The following is a 22,664-nucleotide window of genomic DNA, read 5'->3' on the forward strand; positions in this document are numbered from 1 at the left end:
ATTTCAGTTCACAACCTCATAAAAGTTAAATGGCAAGCCTCAAAATCTGGAAGCGACTTTAGACTAATTTATCTAAAACAACTAATATATACGTTTAAGGGTAGATTTTCCATACAACCAAAAGATACTAGAAATAAAAACATTTGCCACTTAACACTAAAAATGCTAAAAGCTGGCAGAGAGAGAGAAACCTCCTTAAAAGGAAATTGAGGGGTCAGCGCTGTGGCAGAGAGGGCGAGGCTGCCACCTGCGGTGCCGGCATGCCAAATGGGTGCCAGTTTGAGTTCCAGCTGCTTCGGGTCCCAGCTGCTCCACTTCTGATCCAGCTCTCTGCTATGGCCTGAGAAAGTGGTGGAAGATGGCCCAAGTGCTTGGGCCCCAGCACCCATGTGGGAGACCCAGAGGAGACTCCTGGCTCCTGATTGGCCCAGCTCCAGCCATTGCGGTCATTTGGGGCAGATGGAAGACCCTCCCCAACCCCCCGCCTCTGACTTTCAAATTAAAAAAAGGAAATTGAAAGAACTGTGTCTTATTATCAAAATAATTCTTGGGGGGCAGCAGCACTATGGCACAGTGGGTTAAGCTGATACCTACAACGCCAGCATCCCATATGAGCACCAGTTCAAGTCCCAGCTGCTCCACTTTTGATCCAGCTCCCCACTAATGCACCTGGGAAAGCAGTGCTTGGGCCCCTGCTACCCACATGGGAGACCCAGATGGAGTTCCAGGCTTCTGGTTTAGACCAGGCCTAGCCCTGGCTGTTGTGCCTTTTTCAGTAGACCAGCAGACTGAAGACTGATCTCTCTCCATCCTCACTCCATCTCTGAGTGTAACTCCTCCCCTCTAAAATAAAAAAATATCAAAGAGTAAAGAATTTTCATAAAAGTTCTTTATCCCAAGCTTGATAAAACAGAAAAGTAAAATTGGTTTTAACTCAACAGCATTAACCTCCATAATGAAAAAAGTCTAACAAGTTCTGGCTACTCCACATCTGATCCAGCTCCCTGCCGGTGGCCTGGGAAAGCAGTGGAAGGCAGCCCAAGCACTTATGTCCCTGCACCCATGTGGGAAACCTGGAAGAAGCTCCTGGGCCCACCTCCAACCATTGTAGCCATCTGGGGAGTGAACCAGCAGATGAACACCTCTCTCTCTGTTTGTCCCTCTGTAACTCTGCCTCTCAAATAAATAAATCTTTACAAAAAAAAAAACCCAACAACAACAAACCCACAAAGCTGGAGACATCATAATACTAGATTTTAAGACATACACATGGAGCTACCAGCATAGACCTATAGACCAATGGAACAGAACAGAAACTCCAGAAATTGACCCACACTTTACAACCAACTACTCTGACAAACAAGCTAAAGTCATTTCCTGGAGGAAGGGTAGTCTTTTCAACAAATGGTATTGGGAAAACTGAATTTCCACATGTAGAAGTCTAAAACAGATTCCCTACATTAATCCTATACAAAAATCAACTCAAAATGGATCAAGGATCTAAACTTCAGACCTAAAACTGTCAAAAACATGAAACACCAGACACTGGCCTAAGCAAAGATTTCTTGGGTAGGATCCCAGAAGCAGTATAAGCAAAAACAGACAAATGGTATTACATCAAGCTAATTAGCTTCTACACAGCAAAGGAAACAATTAACAAAGTGAAGAGACAACCAACAGAATAGGAGAAAATACTTGCAAACTATTCATCTGATAAAGGATTAATATCTGGGATATATAAGGAGCTTAAACTCAAAAACAAAACAAACAATCCAATTGAGAAATGGGCAAAGGATACAAATAGACACTTTTTTGGTAACTTTTTAAAAAAATTTATTTATTTGAGAAGCAGAGTTGGGGGAGGGGAGACAGAGAGAGAGAGATCTTCCAACCACAGGCTTACTCCCCAAACAGCTGCAACTGCTGAAGCTAGCTGATCGGAAGCAAAGAGCCAGAAACTTATTCTGGGTTTCCCATGTGGGTGCAGGGGCCCAAGCACTTGGACCATTTTCCGCTGTTTTCCCAGGTGCATTAGTAGGGAGTTGGATTGGAAGTAGAGCAGCCAGGACTCAAACCAGTGCCCATAGGGAATACTGGGGCCACGGGCAGAGGCTTTACTCACTACACTACACCATGGCAATGACTCCAAATAGACATTTTCAAAAAAATACAAATGGTCAATAGACATGAAAAAACTCTCAGGATCACTAGCCATCAGAAAAATACAAACAAAAACCACAAAGAGGTATCACCTCACTTCAATTATTATGTCCTATACAAAACTCAGAAAATAACAAATGCTGGCAAGGTTGCAGAAAATAGGGTAACCTAATACACTGTTGGTGGGAATGCAAACTAGTGTAACCATTGTGAAAAACAGTATGGAGAATCCTCAGAAAACTAAAAATATGTCTACCATAGAACCTGGTTTGGAATCCTGGGAATATAAGCACAGCAAATGAAATCAACATATGAAAGAGGTACTTGCACTCCCATGTTTACAATGCCTCAATTGACAACAGCAAAAATATAGAACCAACCTAAATATCCATCCACTGATTATCAGGTAAGTGTATATATGCAAGATAGAATACTAGTCAGCCTTTAAAAAGAATGAAATTCTGACATGTGCAACAAAATAGAACTGGAAATCAGTATGCTAAGTGAAACAAGCCAGACCCAGAAAGACAAATACCACGTTTTCTCTTATTTGTGGAAGTTAGTATGTAGAGTATAAATCTGTGTGGATTTCACATCATTTGGAACAGTCACAATACTGCCTCACTGAAGCATACCACTTATGTGACAATACACCCTTCTTTCCACATTATGCTCACCGGCACGAATCCTCACTTTGTGATATATTCGTTTTCAAGAAAAAAACACTGCACATGTGCATGGAGATTTACTGTCTACACATGAAATCAATGTGGCAACATGTGGAAAACTTACATTTTAAAGTAAAAGTAAAGCAAACACTCTTTCTTGCAGCTACCTCAGTAAATTGCAACACCTCAAAACAAATTAAACATCGAAAAAATTTGCAGAGAAATATTTTAATAAATAAAAAGAAAACATTAAATGGCAATCCATAACAACGGTATAAAATGGCTGAGAACACAATGATAAACAGTTACCACATCCTTCTAAAGAGTAATTTCTAACCCCTCTCAACTTCATTCAAATAGAAATAAACTGCTTTTAGATGAGAACTTCAATCATCTTGAATACTTCAATATAAAATCTTCTTTTCCAATTTAATTTATACAAAGAACTAGAAAATTACCTGAAAGGATTAAAGCCTGCTATGACACTAAGACTACTAGACACCTACTGGAAGGATCAAAATGAAAAACAATGAAAATACCAAATGCTGGCAAGGCTGGGGAAAACCAGAACTTTCATACATCATTAACAGAAGTATGAAGTGGTATGACCACTTTGGAAAGTTGTCAGTTTCTTACAAATACACATCTCCCTATGGCTCAGAAATTTCAGTCCTGGTACTCACCATGAGGAATAAAAACAATGTCCACAAAAATCTTGTACCTGAATACTCACAGCCCATGATTCAAAGCAAGAAAAACAGAAACAGCACAGGTACCCATCAACAGAATAAACTGGGATAAACTCACGCAGTGGAGTACTGCTGAGCAAAGAAACAGCCTACTGATAGCGTGATATAATGCTGAGGAAAAGAACTCCACATGACCAGCACATAGTAAGCGATTCCATTCCTAAAAGAGGAAAAATAATTCATGGCGACAGAAATTAGATCGACAAGTGGTTCTGGCAGAGAAACACGACCAGGAAAAGGCACAGAAGAACTTTTTAGGGTAACAGATATGCTCTATAATTGGTTGCGGTTTACAGGAATGCTAAATATTTATCAAGCATTTTATTTGTCGGTCTACATATTAGGTTACTATATGTAATTAAATCAAGTTAAAAATCCTTAGGGGGAAAAATAGATCATTCATCTATTGCAGTCTTGAAAGAAAAATAACATCAAACATTTGTGGAGTCTCAACACACACTGAGTAATAAAAATGTTATTAATGTTAGGCTACTGTTGTCAGTGTTACTGTACCTGAGCCACTGCTAAAAATTGTTTTGTAATGCAAATAAAAATATATTGGAGGCTGGTGTCGTGGCTCACTTGGCTAATCCTCCGCCTGCAGTGCTGGCATTCCGGGTTCTAGTCCCGGTCGGGGCGCCGGTTCTGTCCCGGTTGCTCCTCTTCCAGTCCAGCTCTCTGCTGCGGCCCAGGAAGGCAGCAGAGGATGGCCCAAGTGCTTGGGCCCTGCACCCACATGGGAGACCAGGAGGAAGCACCCGGCTCCTGGCTTTGGATCGGCATTGCTCCCGGCCGTAGCAGCCATTAGGGGAGTGAACCAACGGAAGAAAGACCTGTCTATAACTCTACCTGTCAAATAATATATATATATATATATAGGAAATATTTTGCACTATTTTTCTATAAAATAATTATTACAACGAATTCTTTTATATCGAAAAGAATGTTTGCTAAATGAAAGAAAAATTATTAAGGAAGCAGAAAAAATTTCCTGCCTTTTCACTGGAGAAATTTCCAGTCATATCGTACCTTGTAAGTTTTTGAAGCTGGTACTTTCTCTTGCTTTAAACTTTTCATTTCGTGCGCAGCATGGGGATTGCCTTTCAATCTTTGCACTGTCATAAACTCGTACTTCCTCTGCAACGGTACGTATCCACGAAATAAAGAACAATTAAATTAAAAGTGAGTAAAGGCAATCATTTAAAAATGACGGTGTGTCTCAAGAGAAGAAAAGGGAACTTACCTGTAAATTATCTAAACGAGCTTGAACTCTCTTAGCCTGAATCTCCATCTTCCTGTTTTCTTCACTTACTTCATTTAACTAAAGGAAGGAAGTTAGGTATTTCAATATAAACCTTAAACTAGTTTCAAAGTAGGGTTTCTCAATCTATTGTATTATGTCTACAAAACCAGGTAATCTAACAAAACAGAAGTGGAGTTCATGATTTCCTCAGATTCAAGCTAAAAACATCACCATTTTCACCTCAAACATTACCTGTGTCCAAGAAAGTTCACTATATGAAAAATGTGCAAGAATCCTGACATCCTCAAAGCACGTTTTTGGTGAGAAATGTTTTTCAAATAAGATTTTTACTTAGCGTTTTTACATAAGAAAAGCACACAAATCACAGATGGGCAGTGCAATGAGCTGTTACTGGCATTACACTGAATTCATGGGGCATCCTGTGAAGAACATCTACACAACACTGAGTTTTTCTACTCTTGAAGGCAACACACCCTTCATTTCACTAAGCCTCTGTTTCTGGATTCTCTTGGTAGTATGCTGGAGTTTTCAGCACAGACATCTGGCACATCTCTCTTTAGATCTTCTCCTGGATAATTATTTTCTCCCTTCCAATGCTTGTACTTCTCCCCTGCCCCTTATTGCACTGATTGGACTTTCATTACATTGTTCAGTAGAAGTAATGACAGCAAATACTTTTCCTTTGTTCTGATCTGACAGAAAAGTTTTCGATAATTCACGTGATTTTGTAGTTGGAGCATCCATTTTTTGTTATCACCGGATCAGGTTTGTTAACATTAAATTTTACTTCTAAACTTGTGGCAGAGACTGATTTGTATTTTTCCTTTCTTGTAATGTCAAGTTTTGTTTTCAAAGTTATTCTGATCTCATTCAAATAACGGTTTCCCCTCTTCTGTTTAACTTGCTCCTCCTTAGAGGCTAGATAGCAGTCTGTTTCTTCCGAAGGTAAGGTGTGGTCTTATTTTTTCTGATCACTTTTAGGATTCTCTCTAACATTTTCAGCAGTCTTAAAAGACTGTGCTTATATATGGTTTTCCACAAATTACCCTGCCTGGTAGCACAGCTTCTTGAATCTGCACATTGACATCATTCACCAGTTCTTGGAAAATTCCTGGCTATTGTATCTTCATTTCTCTCTCTCTCTCTTTTTTATAACACACACATGCACACAGAATGAGAGAGGGAGAGGGAAAAATAGAGTGAGAGAGATTTTCTATCCACTGCTTCACTCCCCAAATGGTCGCAAAAGCCAGGGCTGGGCCAAGCCAAAGCCAGGAGCGAGCAGCTTCTTCCAGATCTCTCACATAGATATAGGGGCCCAAGGACTTGGGCCATCTTCTACTGCTTTACCAGGCTCATTAGCAGGGAGCTAGATCAGAAGTGCAGCAGCTGGGACTTGAACTGGCACTCATATGAGATACCAGCATTGTAGGCGGCAGTTTAACCTGTTATACACAAAGCCAGCCCCTCTTCATATGTCTTTATCCATTCTCTCTTTCCTCTCTTTCTGGAGCTCATCTGTGTCAAACTTCTTGACTATGTCCCACATGTCTCTTTTGAATTTTCTATTCTTTTGTCACTCAGTGCTTCAATTTGTAGAATTTTTTAATGAAATTATCTTCTGGTTCACTAATCCTATCTTCCACTGTGTCTCATCTGTTGTTAAACCCATTTTTGGAGTTCTTAATCAACCAATGTATTTATTTTTTTTATTTTTTTTTTATTTTTGACAGGCAGAGTGGACAGTGAGAGAGAGAGACAGAGAGAGAAAGGTCTTCCTTTGCCGTTGGTTCACCCTCCAATGGCCACCGCTGCAGCCGGCGCACCGCGCTGATCCGATGGCAGGAGCCAGGAGCCAGGTGCTTTTCCTGGTCTCCCATGGGGTGCAGGGCCCAAGCACCTGGGCCATCCTCCACTGCACCCCCTGGCCATAGCAGAGAGCTGGCCTGGAAGAGGGGCAACCGGGACAGAATCCGGCACCCCGACCGGGACTAGAACCCGGTGTGCCGGCGCCGCAAGGTGGAGGATTAGCCTATTGAGCCACGGCGCCGGCACAACCAATGTATTTTTAACATTTCAATGTAATTCCTTTTTATAGTCTAATTCTCTAAAGAAATTCTGAATCTTTACACTTTTGTGCACATATGAATCATTAAAGTCACTGCCTTTAACGCCAGTCTCTGGATCACCTGCAGATATGTTAATGTTCTCTGGGGTTTTTCCCTGCAAGTTCAGTCATGATTCTGTCTTTTGATGTGTTTGTTAATTTTGAGTACAATTAAAGATGTTGTAGATAAAACGCAGAAAAGGCTGCATACATCTTCTCCCAGAGAAGGATCATCTGTTCCTCTGCTAGTTCTTTAAAGTAAAGAGTGAGCAGCCTGATCTGACCAGGAGCTGACATCAATCAAGGCCATGCTGCAGTGTGTGTGTGTGGGGGGGGGGGGGGGGGTTCTATCTACCTCTAACTCACCTGTTCCAAAGGTGTAGCCCTGCTCCTCTTTACAACTGTTATTCATTTATTTTCATTTATTTGAAAGGCAGAGAGACAGACACAGAGTTCTTCCATCTTCCAACTGCTTGTTTACTCCTCAAATGCCCTCAACAGCCAAGGCTGGGCCAGGTCAAAGCCAGGAGCCTGGAACTCAATTCTGGTCTCCCACGTAGGCGGCAGGGACCGAAGTTCTTGAGCCATCATCCGCTGCCTCACAGGGTGCATTACAGGAAGCCGGATCCGAGGCAGAGTGCAGGATTCAAATTCCAATGTGACATGTAGGTGCCCCCAGCAGCAATTTAACTGCTGCACCAAAAGCTCTCCCCTTTTCTCCTTTGAATTGAGGTTCTTGGAGCACTTAGCAGAATCCTCTCCTGACTGGTCTTTTTTATAAAAACTTTTTCATCAACATACCTGTACACTTTATGGAGTACTGTGCAATATTTCAGCATACATATGCTGCATAAACATAAAATGCATAATCTGAAGACTAAGCATTCCCATTTCCCTACCGCTTCCTTCTGTCTGGAGCCTCCCAGCTCCTCTTCCAGTTCTTCAGACAGCATATAACACATCATTGCGAACTACAAGAACTATTGGAATGGAACTATTGGAATGCAAGAACTTATTCCTTCTATCCCTCCATGTTTAGATACCCATTGTCTAACCTTCTATCTCCCCTCTCCCTATTCCCCAGTGGGTCCTGAACATTAATCACTGTCTCCTCATCCTGGCAAGACTTAATGGAAAAAGCTTTTAAACTGTAAAGCAAATGTAAATTATAAAACTATATAAATGACTATTTCAGTTACAGAAATGATATGCCTTTTTACTCGGCAATTCTAAAGTATGTATTATTCCAGATATCCACAAACTGTGGCCTGTAAGCCAAATCTACCCATTGCTTGTTTTTGTATAGTCATTTTGCAACACAGCCATACTCATTCATTTACTTACAGCTTATGGCTTTTTTTGTGCTATGATTCCAAAGATTTTTCTCTCACTTTCCATTTGGACTCACTAACTCATAAATCTAATTGTCATAGGTCCAGTAAATTAATAATCCATGAGTCTACCTCAATCATTAAATAACTCATACAAAACTGCCAAAAAATATAGAAACCTAAGAGATGGGTATGGCAACAATGCACCTGTACTAGCAGTTACAGAAACATTTCTCCTAAGCTGGTGCCAAACTGAGATTGTAATTGGAAAAAGTTCTCTCCCGACTTCCTGACAAATCATAGTCAGTAAAGGTTACAGTCCAACGGTGGGAGGCCATAAATTAATTCAGAGAAGCCAAAGAACTAGATCAAGTGAGAACTAAGGTTCCCAGTTATCACAGCCAAGGAGGAAGGTTTACTGCAAGTAGTAACTACAGGGAATCAAAAGCAGAAACAGAATAAAAGGTATGGAGCTGGCTAACAAACTTGAGGAGGCAAATTATCTGATTCCATGCTTACCATATTTTAGAATTCATAAAGTTTTCCAGTCCAACATTTCTAATTTTTGAAGTGACTGGGTTTACACCAAATGCTGCCCATCTACTTCTCCCCACACAATCAAAACCTGCATAATCATTCTCACATCTATTTTTAACATATTCCTCTATTTTCACATCTTTCATTCAAAAACTACCAGAGGGAAATAATAAAAAGGTACAACTCACAAATATGTTTCTGTCATACAACTTTAGTACTTACGTACTGTCCTAAATTATATCACATACAGAAACAATTACAGTGTCATGTGACAGCAGTCTATCCCCACAAGACGATGAGCGACTTGAAGACCTGAGTCTAGCACAGTGCCCAGCATACAGCAGATATTCAGGAAAGAAGTGTCGTTAAATAAACAGTGGTGTTGAAGGCAGTGACAATATGCATTAGAGCCGGGAATCAGTGTCTAAGACGTCAGTAGTGCTCAGGTTTTCACCTGGCTTGCTTTTAGTCTAGTAATGGTTTTCTATTTTAAAAAAATTTCAAATTGTCAAATGTCTCCATTGGTGGCCAGAACAGATGAAGAGGAGAAAGCACCAACTTTAAAAAAAAACTGTATTTGCATTTGGAAGTATTCCACAATAAATCTAACAGACAAATCTAATTAAAACTTTCTCTAGCTGAGGTATGTTCTAAAACTGACACAACTTATTAGGTATAAAATATAATTACTAGAATATTCTATAATTCAATATACATTAAAACAGATCTTACCTGTTTCTTTAAATTATCATTCAATTCTTTCAATGCATCAAAGGAGGACCTCAGTCTCTTGCTTTCTTTATTCCTTTCCTTAAGAACTTCAGTTAAGTGTTCAACTTCTGCATCATGTTGCTAAAAGAAAAAAAAATAAAACCACCTGATCTAAAGATTAGGTAAAGATTCCCTTTGACCAATACTAAAGACAATGAATTAATCAGAAATCCTTAAATCATAAAATCTTTAACCAGCATATCTAAGCACAGGATTTATCCATCTAATGTGGCATATAATTTATAAAAATTACAATCAAACATCAAAAGTAAAACATACCATCATACAAATTAAGTAGCAATAAATCTATTTTTTGCTTCTGCTCAGAAAAACCCAACACAGAAACTCACTGAAACATTTTCTATTTGACATTACACAAAATGAAACAATGAAGGACTTTGATCTTTTTAAGAGACAAAAGACAGGGCAGTAGGTTAATTCTCCACCTGTGGCACCAACATCTCATATGGGCACCAGTTCTAGTCCCGGCTGCTCCTATTCCAATTCAGCTCTCTGCTATGGGCTGGGAGATGGCCCAGGTCCAAGATGGCCCAAGTCCTCGGGCCCCTGCAACCACATGGGAGATCCAGAAGAAGCTGTGGCTCCTGGCTTCAGATTGGCACAGCTCCGGCCGTTGCGGCCATCTGGGGAATGAACCAGTAGATGGAAGACCTCTCTGTTTCCTCTCCCTCTCAGTGTCTGTAACTCTACGTCTCAAATAAATAAAATCTTAAAAGAGAGAGAGAGAGAGAAAGACCTGGGGGCCAGCACTGTGGCGCAGCAGGTTAAAGCCCAGGCCTGCAGCACCAGCAACACATATGGGTACCAGTTCAGTCCCAGCTGCTGGTCTTCAAATCCAGCTCTCTGCTATGGCCTGGGAAAGCAGTGGAAGATGGTGGGAAAAAGCTCCTGGCTCCAGGCTCCAGATCAGCTCAGCTCTGGCCGTTGCAGTCATTTGGGGAGTGAAGACCTCTCTCTCTGCCTCTGCCTCTCTGAAAATCTGCCTTTCAAATAAATAAATAAATCTTAAAGAAAAAAAAATAAAGCAGCAGGGACACAAACTGGCATCCATGTGGGCTGCTGGCACCGCAGGCAGTGGCTTAACCCACTATTGCCACAACACCAGCCTCCAAACTACTCCTAAAGTAGTTAAATTTTTAGATTCCAGCTTTACATCTCACTCCAAAATGTTAAATGACATAGTGTGTAATAAAATTTCTATGAACTCCAAAGTATTTGACTCTTTTTTTAAAAGATTTATCCAGGGCTGGCGCTGTGGCATAGCAGATTGAAGCCCTGGCCTGAGGCGCCAGCGTCCCATATAGGCGCTGGTTCTAGTCCCGGCTGTTCCTCTTCTGATCCAGCTCTCTGCTATGACCTGGGATAGCGGTGGAAGATGGCCCAAGTCCTTGGGCCCCTGTGCCTGCGTGGGAGATCTGGAGGAAGCTCCTGGCTCCTGGCTTCAGATCGGCGCAGCTCTGGCCATTGCAGCCATCTGGGGAGTGAACCAGCAGATGGAAGACCTCTCTGTCTCTATCTCTCTCTGTGACTCTGTCTTTCAAATAAATAAAATAAATCTTTAAAAAAAAAGATTTATCCATCTGCTGGTTTACTCCCCAAATGATCGCAACGGCTGGAGCTGGGCCAATCTGAAGCTAGGAGCCAGGAGCTTCTTCTGGGTCTCCCATGTGGGTGGCACGGTCCCAAGGACTTAGGCTATCTTTTGCATTAGCAGGAAGCTGGATCAGAAAGAACAGCCGGGACTCAAAAAAGTGCCCACATGGGATATTGGTACCACAAGCAGTGGCTTAACTCACTACGCCACAGCACTGGCCCCCTTGCCTCTTCTTCTTCTTCTTTTTTTTTTTTTTTTTAAGATTTTATTTATTTATTTGAAAGGCAGACAGAGGGAGAGACAGAGAGAAAGGTCTTCCTTCCGTTGGTTCACTCCACAAATGGCTGCTAGGGCCAGAGCTGTGCCGATACAAAACCAGAAGTCAGGTGCTTCCTCCCGGTCTCCCATGTGGGTGCAGGAACCCAAGCACTTGGGCCATCCTCCACTGCCTTCCTGGGCCACAGCAGAGAGCTGGACTGGAAGAGGAGCAGCCAGGACTAGAACTGGCGCCCACATGGGATGCCGGCGCTGCAGGCAGAAGACTAACCTACTGCGCCACGGTGTGGGCCCTGGCCCCCGTGATTCTTAATCAGTTTTAAAAATGATCCAAATCAACTTCACCTCTAATTACATTTAAATAGGACAGCATGTTTTAGTGTGAGGTAAGCACTTGGCACAGGAGTTAAGCTGTCACTTGGGGACAGTCACATCAGGTATCACAGTGCCTGGATCTGAGTCAGGGTTCTATTTCCAAGGCCAGCTTCCTGCCGCTGTGCACCCTGGGAGGCAGCAGTGATGGCTCAGGTACTTGAGTCCCTGCCACCCCTATGGAGGCCCAGATGGAGTTTCTGTCTCCTAGCTTCCATCTGACCCAGCCAGAGCTGCTGCGGGCTTCTGAGAAGGGAACCAGCCAGTGGAAGCTCTCTGTCTTGTCTGTCTCTGTGCTTTCTTTAAAAAATAAAAAATCCGGCCGGCGCCGCGGCTCACTAGGCTAATCCTCCACCTAGTGGCGCCGGCACACTGGGTTCTATTCCTGGTCGGGGCGCCGGATTCTGTCCCGGTTGCCCCTCTTCCAGGCCAGCTCTCTGCTGTGGCCAGGGAGTGCAGTGGAGGATGGCCCAGGTACTTGGGCCCTGCACCCCATGGGAGACCAGGAAAAGCACCTGGCACCTGGCTCCTGCCATCGGATCAGCGCAATGCGCCGGCCGCAGCGGCCATTGGAGGGTGAACCAACGGCAAAGGAAGACCTTTCTCTCTGTCTCTCTCTCTCACTGTCCACTCTGCCTGTCAAAAAAAAAAAAGAGAGAGAAAAAATAAAAAATCCATTTACTCCCCAAAAAAGGTGAATACTAGGGATGACATCTGACTTAGCAATTAAGATGCTGGTTAAAACGTCTGTGTCCCATGCCAGAGTGTCTGGGTTCAATGCCCAGCTCTGGCTCCAAGTCCTGCTTCCTACCAGTGCAGAGCCTGGGAGGCAGCAGGTGATAACGCAAATCGCTGGGCCACTGCCACCCATATGTGAGACCCATTTTGAGTTCCTGGCTCTCCATTTCTGCCTGGCCCGGACTCAGCTATTACTGGCATTCAAGGAGTTATTTATTTGAAAAAGAGATATAGACAGATAGATAGACAGATTTTAAAAACATACAGATCAATACAGGGGTAGGCATTTAACCTAGCAGTTAAGATGTCAGTTAAGACACATGCGCCTTTTCTTTCCCTTTCTGGGGCTCAAGACGTGTAAAAGAGAATGTGGTGGGTCCTCTGGTGTGAAATTTCAGATTTCCCTGGGTCGTCAGGTCAGTGTGGTGTTCAACTGTGCTGACAACACAGGAGTCAAAAGTCTCCATACCGGCCGGCGTCACGGCTCACTAGGCTAATCCTCCGACTGCGGCACCGACAGCCCAGGCTCTAGTCCCAACTGGGGGGGCCGGTTCTGTCCCCAGTTGCTCCTCTTCCAGTCCAGCTCTCTGCTGTGGCATGGGAAGGCACTGGAGGATGGCCCAAGTGCTTGGGCCCCTGAAGCTGCATGGGAGACCAGGAGGAAGCACCTGGCTCCTGGCTTCAGATCGGGCGCAGCACACTGGCTATAGCAGCCATTTTGGGGGGTGAACCAATGGAAGGAAGATCTTTCTCTGTCTCTCTCTCTCACTGTCTAACTCTGCCTGTCAAAAAAACAAACAAACAAACAAACAAACAAAAAACAAAAAACAAAAAACAACAAAAAAAAAGTCTTCATACCACCTCTGTGAAGGGGATCGGGGACAGCTGGCGTGGGTGACACTGTGATGGCCACAGTCGAGAACACAAGCCAGAGCTAAGAAGGTAAGTCAGCCATGGTAATCCAATAATGAAAGTCATACTAGAGAAAAGATGGTGTGTTCATTTTCAAGATGATACAAGGGTCACAGTGAACAATAAAGGCAAGATGAACAGTCAGACCATCACTGGACCAGCTGGAAAGGAGTGTGCAGATTCTCCAGGGTATTTGTTAAAAATAATAATAATAATCCATTAAAAAGTATTTGATGGAACTGGCACTGAGGCATAGCAGGTTAAACCACTGCCTGCGATGGCAGCATCCCATATGGGTGCATGTTCGAGTCCCAGCTGCACCACTTTCAATCTAGCTCCCTGTTAATATGCCTGAACAAACAGCAGAAGATGGCCCAAGTGCTAGCACTCCCACGTGGGGAGACCTGGATGAAGCTCCTGGCTTTGGTTTGGCCTGGCCCTGGCTGATGAGTGAACCAGCAGATAGAAGATCTTTCTCTCCCACCTTCTCTGTCTCTCTTAAAGATTCTGCCTTTCAAATAAAAAAAAAAAAAAAATCTTTAAAAAAAAAAGTTGAAGAAAGTACTTGCTATCCCCAAAATGGACCCTGGGAAGCTGCAGTGACGGCTCACATAGGTGGGTCCTGCCACCACATGGGGCACCTGCTGGCATGCCCAGCCCCTCCCCACCTGCTATAGGCATCTAAGGAGTAAACCAGTGGGTGGGAGCTCGCCTTTCTCTCCCTCTCTCTTTTCTCTGCCTCTTAAATTAAAAAAGTAAATAAAGTGTGAATATTTAATTTCACCTTCTATTCTCAATATGTTCATAAAATATCAAAACAAGCAAATTTCTAGAGGAAACCAAAAAACTAAATAAATTTTACTCTTCAAGTAATCATCCAAATATGACTAAATAAAGCAGTTATCTTTATACTTAATAAAAACAGTAGTCAGATCTAGAGAGAGAATCAAAAATAAGAGCAGGCTACAGAGATCTGAGAATCTAAGCATGCATTCTTTAGTACTGTAAAAAAAATCCAATAATCTAAAAATATTAGCTTTATGTAGCCTATCACTATATTAAATGATACCCAGGGTGGGTGTACAGCCTAGCAGTTAAGACACCTGCATCCTATGCAAGAATTTTGGAAGGGCCAGTACTGTGGCATAGCAGGTTAAGCTACACAGCACTGGCATCCCATATGCGCGCCGGTTTGAGTTTCAGCTGCTCCACTTCCCATCCAGCTCCTCACTACTGCACCTGGGAAAGCAGCAGAAGACAACCCAAGTGCTTAGAACCTATAGAAATCAGGTGCACCCTTGAATGACCCAGGCACAGGATAGAACAGACCAAACACAGCCTGGCTTCAGCCAGGGCCAATCCCAACCATCACAGCCATTTGGGGAGTAAACCAACAGATGTATCTCTTTTTCTTTGTAACTCTGCCTTTCAAATAAATAGGATAAATCTTTAAATATATATATATCTTAATAAAAAAAAATCCCCAAGAGAATAATAACAGGACCCAGATTTACATAATGTGATAAAACCAAGGAACTTGAACACAATCCAAAAAGTATTAAATATAAAAATTAAAAAAAAGTGTAAGTTGTAAAAACAACCAACAGCCACCAATCTGACTCAGATGTTAGGTTAATTACTTTCCATAAGGTGAACAGAAATGTTAGGAAATTCTTATGAGAATAACAAAAATACATTTCTAAATATAACTTGAAATTTTAGAACTTTAAAATATCAGAAATAAAAATTCATTAAGTAAGCTCAACAGCAACCCAGAGATTAAAAAACAAAGAGAATAGTGAACCTAAAGACACATCGAGAGAAATGATCCAACAAAAATCGTAAGGTTGAGTGTTCCAGATTCAAAGAACAGAGAAGAAAAATATGGGGGGAAAAAAAGCCTCAGAAATCTGCGGGGGTAATAGCACAAGGAATAACTAGGAGTTGCAGGAGAAAAAAGTAATTGGAACAGAAAAATATTTTAAGGAAAATAGGCTTAAAGCTCCCCCAAACTTGACAGAAGTGGACAAATTCTAGAAGCTCAGTAAAACACAGGAAAAATTCAAAGAAAAGCATGCCAAGATACATCATACCTGAACTGCTGCTAAAAATCAAAGATAAAGAAAAATCGTGACATTCTGGAAAAGGCAGAACTACAGGGAGAGAAAACAGATCAGTGGTTGCATGGGCTGAGCACGGGGAAAGTGGGTGTAAGGGCACTGCAGGAGTGTTGGCACGATTCCTTATCTTGAGTATGGGGATGATTACAAAACCGAATGCAGTTTTCAAAGCTCACAGAAATGTATAACAAACAGAATGAATTCTTCTCCATGTAAGTTACATCATATCTGTTTTGAAGCAAAGTAGGGTTATGCCACCTATATAATACCCTTGCCAAAGACATGTAATGTGAACACTATCTTTAGGAAACAGGAAAATCCAGGACATAACATATTCTACAAGACTGCTGCCTGGACTCTTCAAAGATAATTCTCATAAAAAACAAAAACAGGCCGGCGCTGTGGCTCACTAGGCTAATCCTCCGCCTTGCAGCGCTGGCACACCGGGTTCTAGTCCCAGTCGGGGCACCGGATTCTGTCCTGGTTGCCCCTCTTCCAGGCCAGCTCTCTGCTGTGGCCAGGGAGTGCAGTGGAGGATGGCCCAAGTGCTTGGGCCCTGCACCCCATGGGAGACCAGGAAAAGCACCTGGCTCCTGCCATTGGATCAGCGTGGTGCGCCGGCCACAGCGCGCTGGCCGCGGCGGCCATTGGAGGGTGAACCAACGGCAAAGGAAGACCTTTCTCTCTGTCTCTCTCTCACTGTCCATTCTGCCTGACACCATTAAGTTATTAGAGAACATTGGAGGCCGGCGCCGTGGCTCACTAGGCAAATCCTCTGCCTTGCGGCGCCGGCACACCGGGTTCTAGTCCCGGTCGGGGCACCGGATTCTGTCCCGGTTGTCCCTCTTCCAGGCCAGCCCTCTGCTGTGGCCAGGGAGTGCAGTGGAGGATGGCCCAGGTGCTTGGGCCCTGCACCCCATGGGAGACCAGGAAAAGCACCTGGCTCCTGGCTCCTGCCATCGGATCAGCGCGGTGCGCCGGCCGCAGCGCGCCGGCCGCGGCGGCCATTGGAGGGTGAACCAACGGCAAAAGGAAGACCTTTTCTCTGTCTCTCTCTCTCACTGTCCACTCTGCCTGTCAAAAAAAAAAAAAAAAAAAAAAAAAAAAAAAGAGAACATTGGAGAAACCCTTCAAGATATTGGCACAGGCAAAGAATTTCTGGAAAAGACCCGGGAGGCACAGACAGTCAAAGCCAAAATCAACTATTGGGATTGCATCAAATTGAGAAGTTTCTGTACTGCAAAAGAAACAGTCAGGAGAGTGAAGAGACAACCGACAGAATGGGAAAAAATATTTGCAAACTATGCAACAGATAAAGGGTTAATAACCAGAATCTACAAAGAGATCAAGAAACTCCACAAAAACAAAACCAACAACCCACTTAAGAGATGGGCCAAGGACCTCAACAGACATTTTTCAAAAGAGGAAATCCAAATGGCCAACAGGCACATGAAAAAATGTTCAAGGTCACTAGCAATCAGGGAAATGCAAATCAAAAGCACAATGAGGTTTCACCTCACCCCGGTTAGAATGGCTCACATTCAGAAATCTACCAACAACAGATGCTGGCGAGGATGTGGGGAAAAAGGGACACTAACCCACTGTTGGTGGGAATGCAAGCTGGTCAAGCCACTATGGAAATCAGTCTGGAGATTCCTCAGAAACCTGAAGATAACCCTACCATACAACCCAGCCATCCCACTCCTTGGAATTTACCCAAAGGAGTTTAAATTGACAAACAAAAAAGCGGTCTGCACCCTAATGTTTATTGCAGCACAATTCACAATAGCCAAGACCTGGAACCAACCTAAATGTCCATCAACGGTAGACTGGATAAAGAAATTATGGGATATGTATTCTTTAGAATACTATACCGCAGTAAGAAACAACGAAATCCAGTCATTTGCAACAAAATGGAGGAATCTGGAACACATCATGCTGAGTGAAGTAAGCCAGTCCCAAATGGACAAATACCATATGTTCTCCCTGATCGGTGACAACTGACTGAACACCAAAAAGGAAACCTCCTGAAGTGAAATGGACACTATGAGAAATGGTGACTTGATCAGCATAGCCCTGACTATTAATGGACAACTTAATACATTATCCCTCTTAGTAGTTTTTTTTGTCTGTTCTACTTAATATGACTGGTTTAATTCTGTAATTATCACACAGTTATTCTTAAGTGTTGAAAATTAACTGAAATGTGATCCCTGTTAAACATAAGAGTGGGAATAAGAGAGGGAAGAGATGTATAATTTGGGGCATGCTCGGGCTGACTTGCCCCAATTGGTAGAGTTGGAAACATACCAGGGGATTCCAGTTCAATCCCATCAAGGTGGCATGTGCCAATGCCATCTCACTATTCCAAGTGATCAATTTCAGTTCACAATTGATCATAATGAAAGGACTAAGAGTCAAAGGGAGCACATAAACAAGTCTAGTACCTGCTAACACTAACCGATAGAATAAATAAAGGGGAGAGTGATCCAACATGGGAAGTGAGATACTCAGCAGACTCATAGAATGGCAGATGTCCTAAATAGCACTCTGGCCTCAGAATCAGCCCTAAAGGCACTCGGATCTGGCTGAAAAGCCCATGAGAGTATTTCAGGCATGGAAAGCCAAGACACTCTGGCAAAAAGATCTCTGTGAGATCCCAGTGGAAAGAACAGGTCTTCAAAGAGGGAGGTGCCTTTCTCTGAAGGGAGGAGAGAACCTCCACTCTGACTATGACCGTGTCTAAACAAGATAAGAGTCGGAGAACTCAAGGGGCTTCCATAGCCTTGGAAACTCATGACTGGTGCATAGGGAGATTACTGATGCCATAAACAGGAGTGTCAATTTGTAAAGTCAACAACAGGAGTCACTGTGCACTTGCTCCTCATGTAGGATCTCTGTCCTTAACGTGCTGTACATTGAGGCTTAATGCTATAACGAGTACTCAAACAGTATATTTCACTTTGTGTTTCTATGGGGGTGCAAACGATTGAAATCTTTACTTAATGTACACTAAACTGATCCTCTGTAAAAAAAAAAAAAAAAAAAAAAAAGAAGAAGAAATTATCAATTCCCAACTTGACTCACTGGGATTAAACATGACAATAGGTCTGCTCTGATTTCATCATCATTTAAAAAAAAAATCATCTATTATTTTTCACTTTATGTTTCTGTGTGGGAGCAAACTGTTGAAATCCTTACTTAAGGTATACTAAGCTGATCTTCTGTATATTAAGATAATCGAAAATGAATCTTGATGTGAATGGAAGGGGAGAGGGAGTGGGAAAGGGGAGCGTTGTGGGTGGGAGGGACGGTATGGGGGGGAAGCCATTGTAACCCATGAGTCGTACTTTGGAAATTTATATTCATTAAATAAAAGATAAAAAAAAAAAAAAAAAAAACCGCAGGGGCCAGTGCTGTGGCAGAGTGGATAAAGCTGCCCCCTGCAGTGCTGGCATCCTACATGGGCACTGATTCTAATCCTGGTTGCTCCACTTCCAATCCAGCTCTCTGCTGTGGCCTGGGAAGGCAGCAGAAGATGGCCCAAATCTTTGGGCCCCTGCACCTGCATGGAGACCCAAAAGAAGCTCCTAGCTCCTGGCTTCAGATAGGTGCAGCTCCTGCCATTGTGGCCATCTGAGGAGTGAATCAGCAGATGGAAGACCTCTCTCTCTCTCTCTGCCTCTCCTTCTCTGTGTAAGTTTGCATTTCAAATAAATAAATAAATCTTGGGAAAAAAAGGCAAAAAACAGTGAGGATGAGTGCTCTAGTTGTAAAGAAACAAAGAAAGATTAACAACCAAATATAACATGTGAATCCTATCTAGTTTCCCAATCAGAAAATAAAGCAAAAAAATTATAAAAAGACAATTTGGGCACCAAGTGGGAAGTAAATGTAGACATATATTGAGTTACATTATTTAATTAGCACTGATTTCCTGATATGACAATGAAATGGACAATGCCCTTATTCTTAGGAGATGCACAATGAAGTATTCTGGGATACTACGCCATTATTACTGCAAATTACTTTCAAAGGGTTCAGAAAATAATGTACGCGGGGGTGAACAGAGGAGGAGCAGGAAAGGAAGAAGAAATAAGCAAATGTGGCAAAATATTAAGAAAAAGGGAGAAGTACTGCTGCAATAAAAGGCTAAGTAATTACCTCCTTTATAATGCGAAATCTTGTAAGAACCTCTTCTTCAACACCTTTAATTTTACTCAGGGCAGTTTCATGTTTGAAAAGCAGTTGTTCTCTCTCAACTAAAAAACGTTCTCGCTTTTGAAGTTCTTCAGCAAATTTCTGTTGCGCTGTAGTTTCACACTGTTATCAGAATTCCACATTTAAGTGCTTTTAAAAAAATTCACAAATCTGCAACTTACTTTTTCATTTTTGACACTGTGGTTTAACCAAATGACTTTCAGAAATACATGAGTAAAGGTAGGTCTGGATTACAGTAGCAGCTAGACTAATACAGCAAGAAAACTTACAGAAATTCTATCTTGTGAAATAATGACACTATACTAAGATTCCGCCATGATGACTCAAAAGAGAATCTGGGTGCAAATTGGATCAGAACTACAGAGAACTGATTCCCAAACTAAGTTAAAAGCCATTCTCTCTGCTTTCCCTTCATGTTCCCCTAAAACACCTACACCCTCTACTCCCTTACCTTGGTGTCTATCAGAAAGACCCCCATGCCCTGACCACCTTCTCTGCCCTGGTGCTCCATCACTAAATAGTCCTGGAGAAGAGTCACGTCACGCACAGTGAAGAGTGGCACCACTGTGAGTTCATGGTCTGAATCTTCTACTGGGTTCCCAAAGCAGTCCAGAACTCTCTCTACATTCACAGTCAGCTCCTTCTCCATTCTCCACAGCATCTACATCAAATCCTCTCCACTCTACTAATTTTGAACACATCTCTCCCTGCAGCACTCTTTGGATACCTGGTCTCTAAGGTCACAGGGCAAACAGAAGGCAACAGAAAGAACCATCAATCTGCTGCCCACAAGAAGCATACGCACATTTCTCCTTACCCCTCATTACACAGGTAGGCTCAGGCTCTCACTGCCATGAGCTCACGGTGGAGGCTGTTCTACTGATTACCCCTGCATCAATCTCCCCTACGCCATGTGAAATGAAATCTTTTTGGCCCTATGTATTCATGTCCCTGCATTCTTCACCAAACTTTAAACTGTTGTCTACACTTGCTGATCCCATGTCTATAACCTCCCAATCACTCTCACTTCATTTTAATCTGGCTTCAGTCCACAGGCCCTACTGAAATGAAATCCCAAGATTATTTTCAGTCCTTATTTTGGGTCTCTCAGCAGCATTTTATACTATCATTTTCCTCCAGCTTGAACAACTCTCTCCCCTTGGCTTCCATGACACCACACCTTCCTGGTTTCCCACCACCCTCTCCGGCTATGGCTTCTCAGATTCCTTTGCAGGCTCTACTTTCTCTACTGTTAATTATTAATGTTCCTCAGGTTTTAGGCTTAGGCCATTTCCCTTCTCATTCTCCACTTTGTCTACTTGGTTACATCCATTCACCAGCTAAAATTAGCATTCACATTCTAACTGTTTCCAGCCTACACCTGCTCAGACCTTCCTCTCACACTCCAAACTGCCAATTTAACATCTCTACTCATATGTTTTCAGGTTATCACAAAATAAATATGTCCAAAACTGAATTCAGCTGGACATCAGGAAAATACAAACCATACACAATAACACTTCACACCCACCAGGGTGGTTAGAATCAAAACAGAAACCAGCATTGGTAAGGACGTGGAAAAACTGGAAGCATCATACATTGTGTACAGTCACTTTGGAAAACAATCTGGCAGCTCCTCAGAAAGTGAAAGCTGTCATATGACTCAGGTACTCCACCAGGTATACACCCAAAGAACTGAAAGCTTGCATCCACCTGACACTTAAAAACATGAATGTACAGCAGAACCAGTCCTAACAGCCAACAACTGACAACAACCCAAATACCCAACAATTAAGGAACAGGGAAACAAAACATGGTGTATTTATATAATTAGATTTTATTCAACAATAAAAAGCATACTACATCCTACAACATAAGCCTTGAAAATATCATGCTAAGCCAGTCACAAAAGATCACATACTAGGGCTGGTGTTGTGGCATAGTAAGGTAAGCCTCTGCCTGCGATGTCAGCATCCCATATGGGTGCTGGTTTGAGACTAGGCTGCTCCACTTCTCATCCAGCTCCCTACTAATGCACCTGGGAAAGCAATGGAAGATGACCCAAGTGCTTGGGCCCCTGCAACCATGTAGGAGACCCAAAAGCAGCTCTGGGTTCCCAGCTTCAGCCCAGCCCAGTCCAGGCCCGGCCATTGCAACCATTTGCGGGGTGAACCAGCAGGTGGAAGATCTCTCTAACAGTGCCTTTCAAATAAACAAACAAATCTTAAAACACACAAACACAAATTGTATTATTCAATTTGTAAGAAAAAACTCAGAATCAACAAATTTATAGAGTCAGAAAGTAGATTAGTGTTTGCCAAGAACTAGGGGAATTTGGAGAGAAATATGCAGTGATTTCTAGGAATAAGGGTGGGGTGCTGAAATATTTTTAAATGGGTCACAATGCTGAATATATTAAAAATAATTTGGGGATGGCACTGTAGCAGAGTGGGTAACGCCACCACCTAAAACACTAGCATCTCATATGGGCACCAGTTTTAGTTCTGGCTGCTCCACTTCTGATCCAGCTCCCTGCTACTGTGCCTGGGGAGGCAGCGGAGGATGGCCCAAGTGCTTGGGCCCCTGCCCCTCCTGGCTTTGGCCTGGTCCAGCCCCGGCCACTGTGGCCATTTGGAAAGTGAGCCAGCAGATGGAAGACCTTTCTCTCTGCCGCCCCTCTAACTCTGCCTTTCAAATAAATACATCTTTTAAAAAAATAATCAATTAAAAATTTCATACACCAAAAATTAACATTAAGAATTAAAAAGAAACGAACTGATCCTCTTCTCCTCCAATTTAGTTCCCTATCTCAGCGAAAAGCAA

General features: G+C 42.7%; 1 protein-coding gene across 13 annotated transcripts in view; it reads right to left on the reverse strand.

Annotated features, from left to right (window-relative positions):
* The window catches only part of CCDC138 (coiled-coil domain containing 138), a 65,425-nt gene that overhangs the window by 30,563 nt on the left and 12,198 nt on the right, over nucleotides 1-22,664 (reverse strand). For 7 of the 13 annotated variants that reach the window (XR_011386419.1, XM_070068674.1, XM_070068675.1 and 4 more), the window contains 5 exons: nucleotides 19,785-19,943; nucleotides 9,549-9,668; nucleotides 4,821-4,898; nucleotides 4,607-4,714; nucleotides 3,636-3,737 (listed from right to left, as the gene is read on the reverse strand). Coding sequence is in view for 12 of the 13 variants with exons in the window: in XM_070068674.1 (XP_069924775.1) it covers nucleotides 3,636-3,737; nucleotides 4,607-4,714; nucleotides 4,821-4,898; nucleotides 9,549-9,668; nucleotides 19,785-19,943 (567 nt within the window). In the remaining variant the exon portion in view is untranslated. The remainder of the gene's footprint in view (nucleotides 1-3,635; nucleotides 3,738-4,606; nucleotides 4,715-4,820; nucleotides 4,899-9,548; nucleotides 9,669-19,784; nucleotides 19,944-22,664) is intronic. The other 6 variants (XM_070068676.1, XM_070068673.1, XM_008252894.4 and 3 more) reach the window with 2 other exon arrangements.

This window comes from Oryctolagus cuniculus, chromosome 2, assembly GCF_964237555.1.
Source record: "Oryctolagus cuniculus chromosome 2, mOryCun1.1, whole genome shotgun sequence".
NCBI classification, from domain to species: domain Eukaryota; kingdom Metazoa; phylum Chordata; class Mammalia; order Lagomorpha; family Leporidae; genus Oryctolagus; species Oryctolagus cuniculus.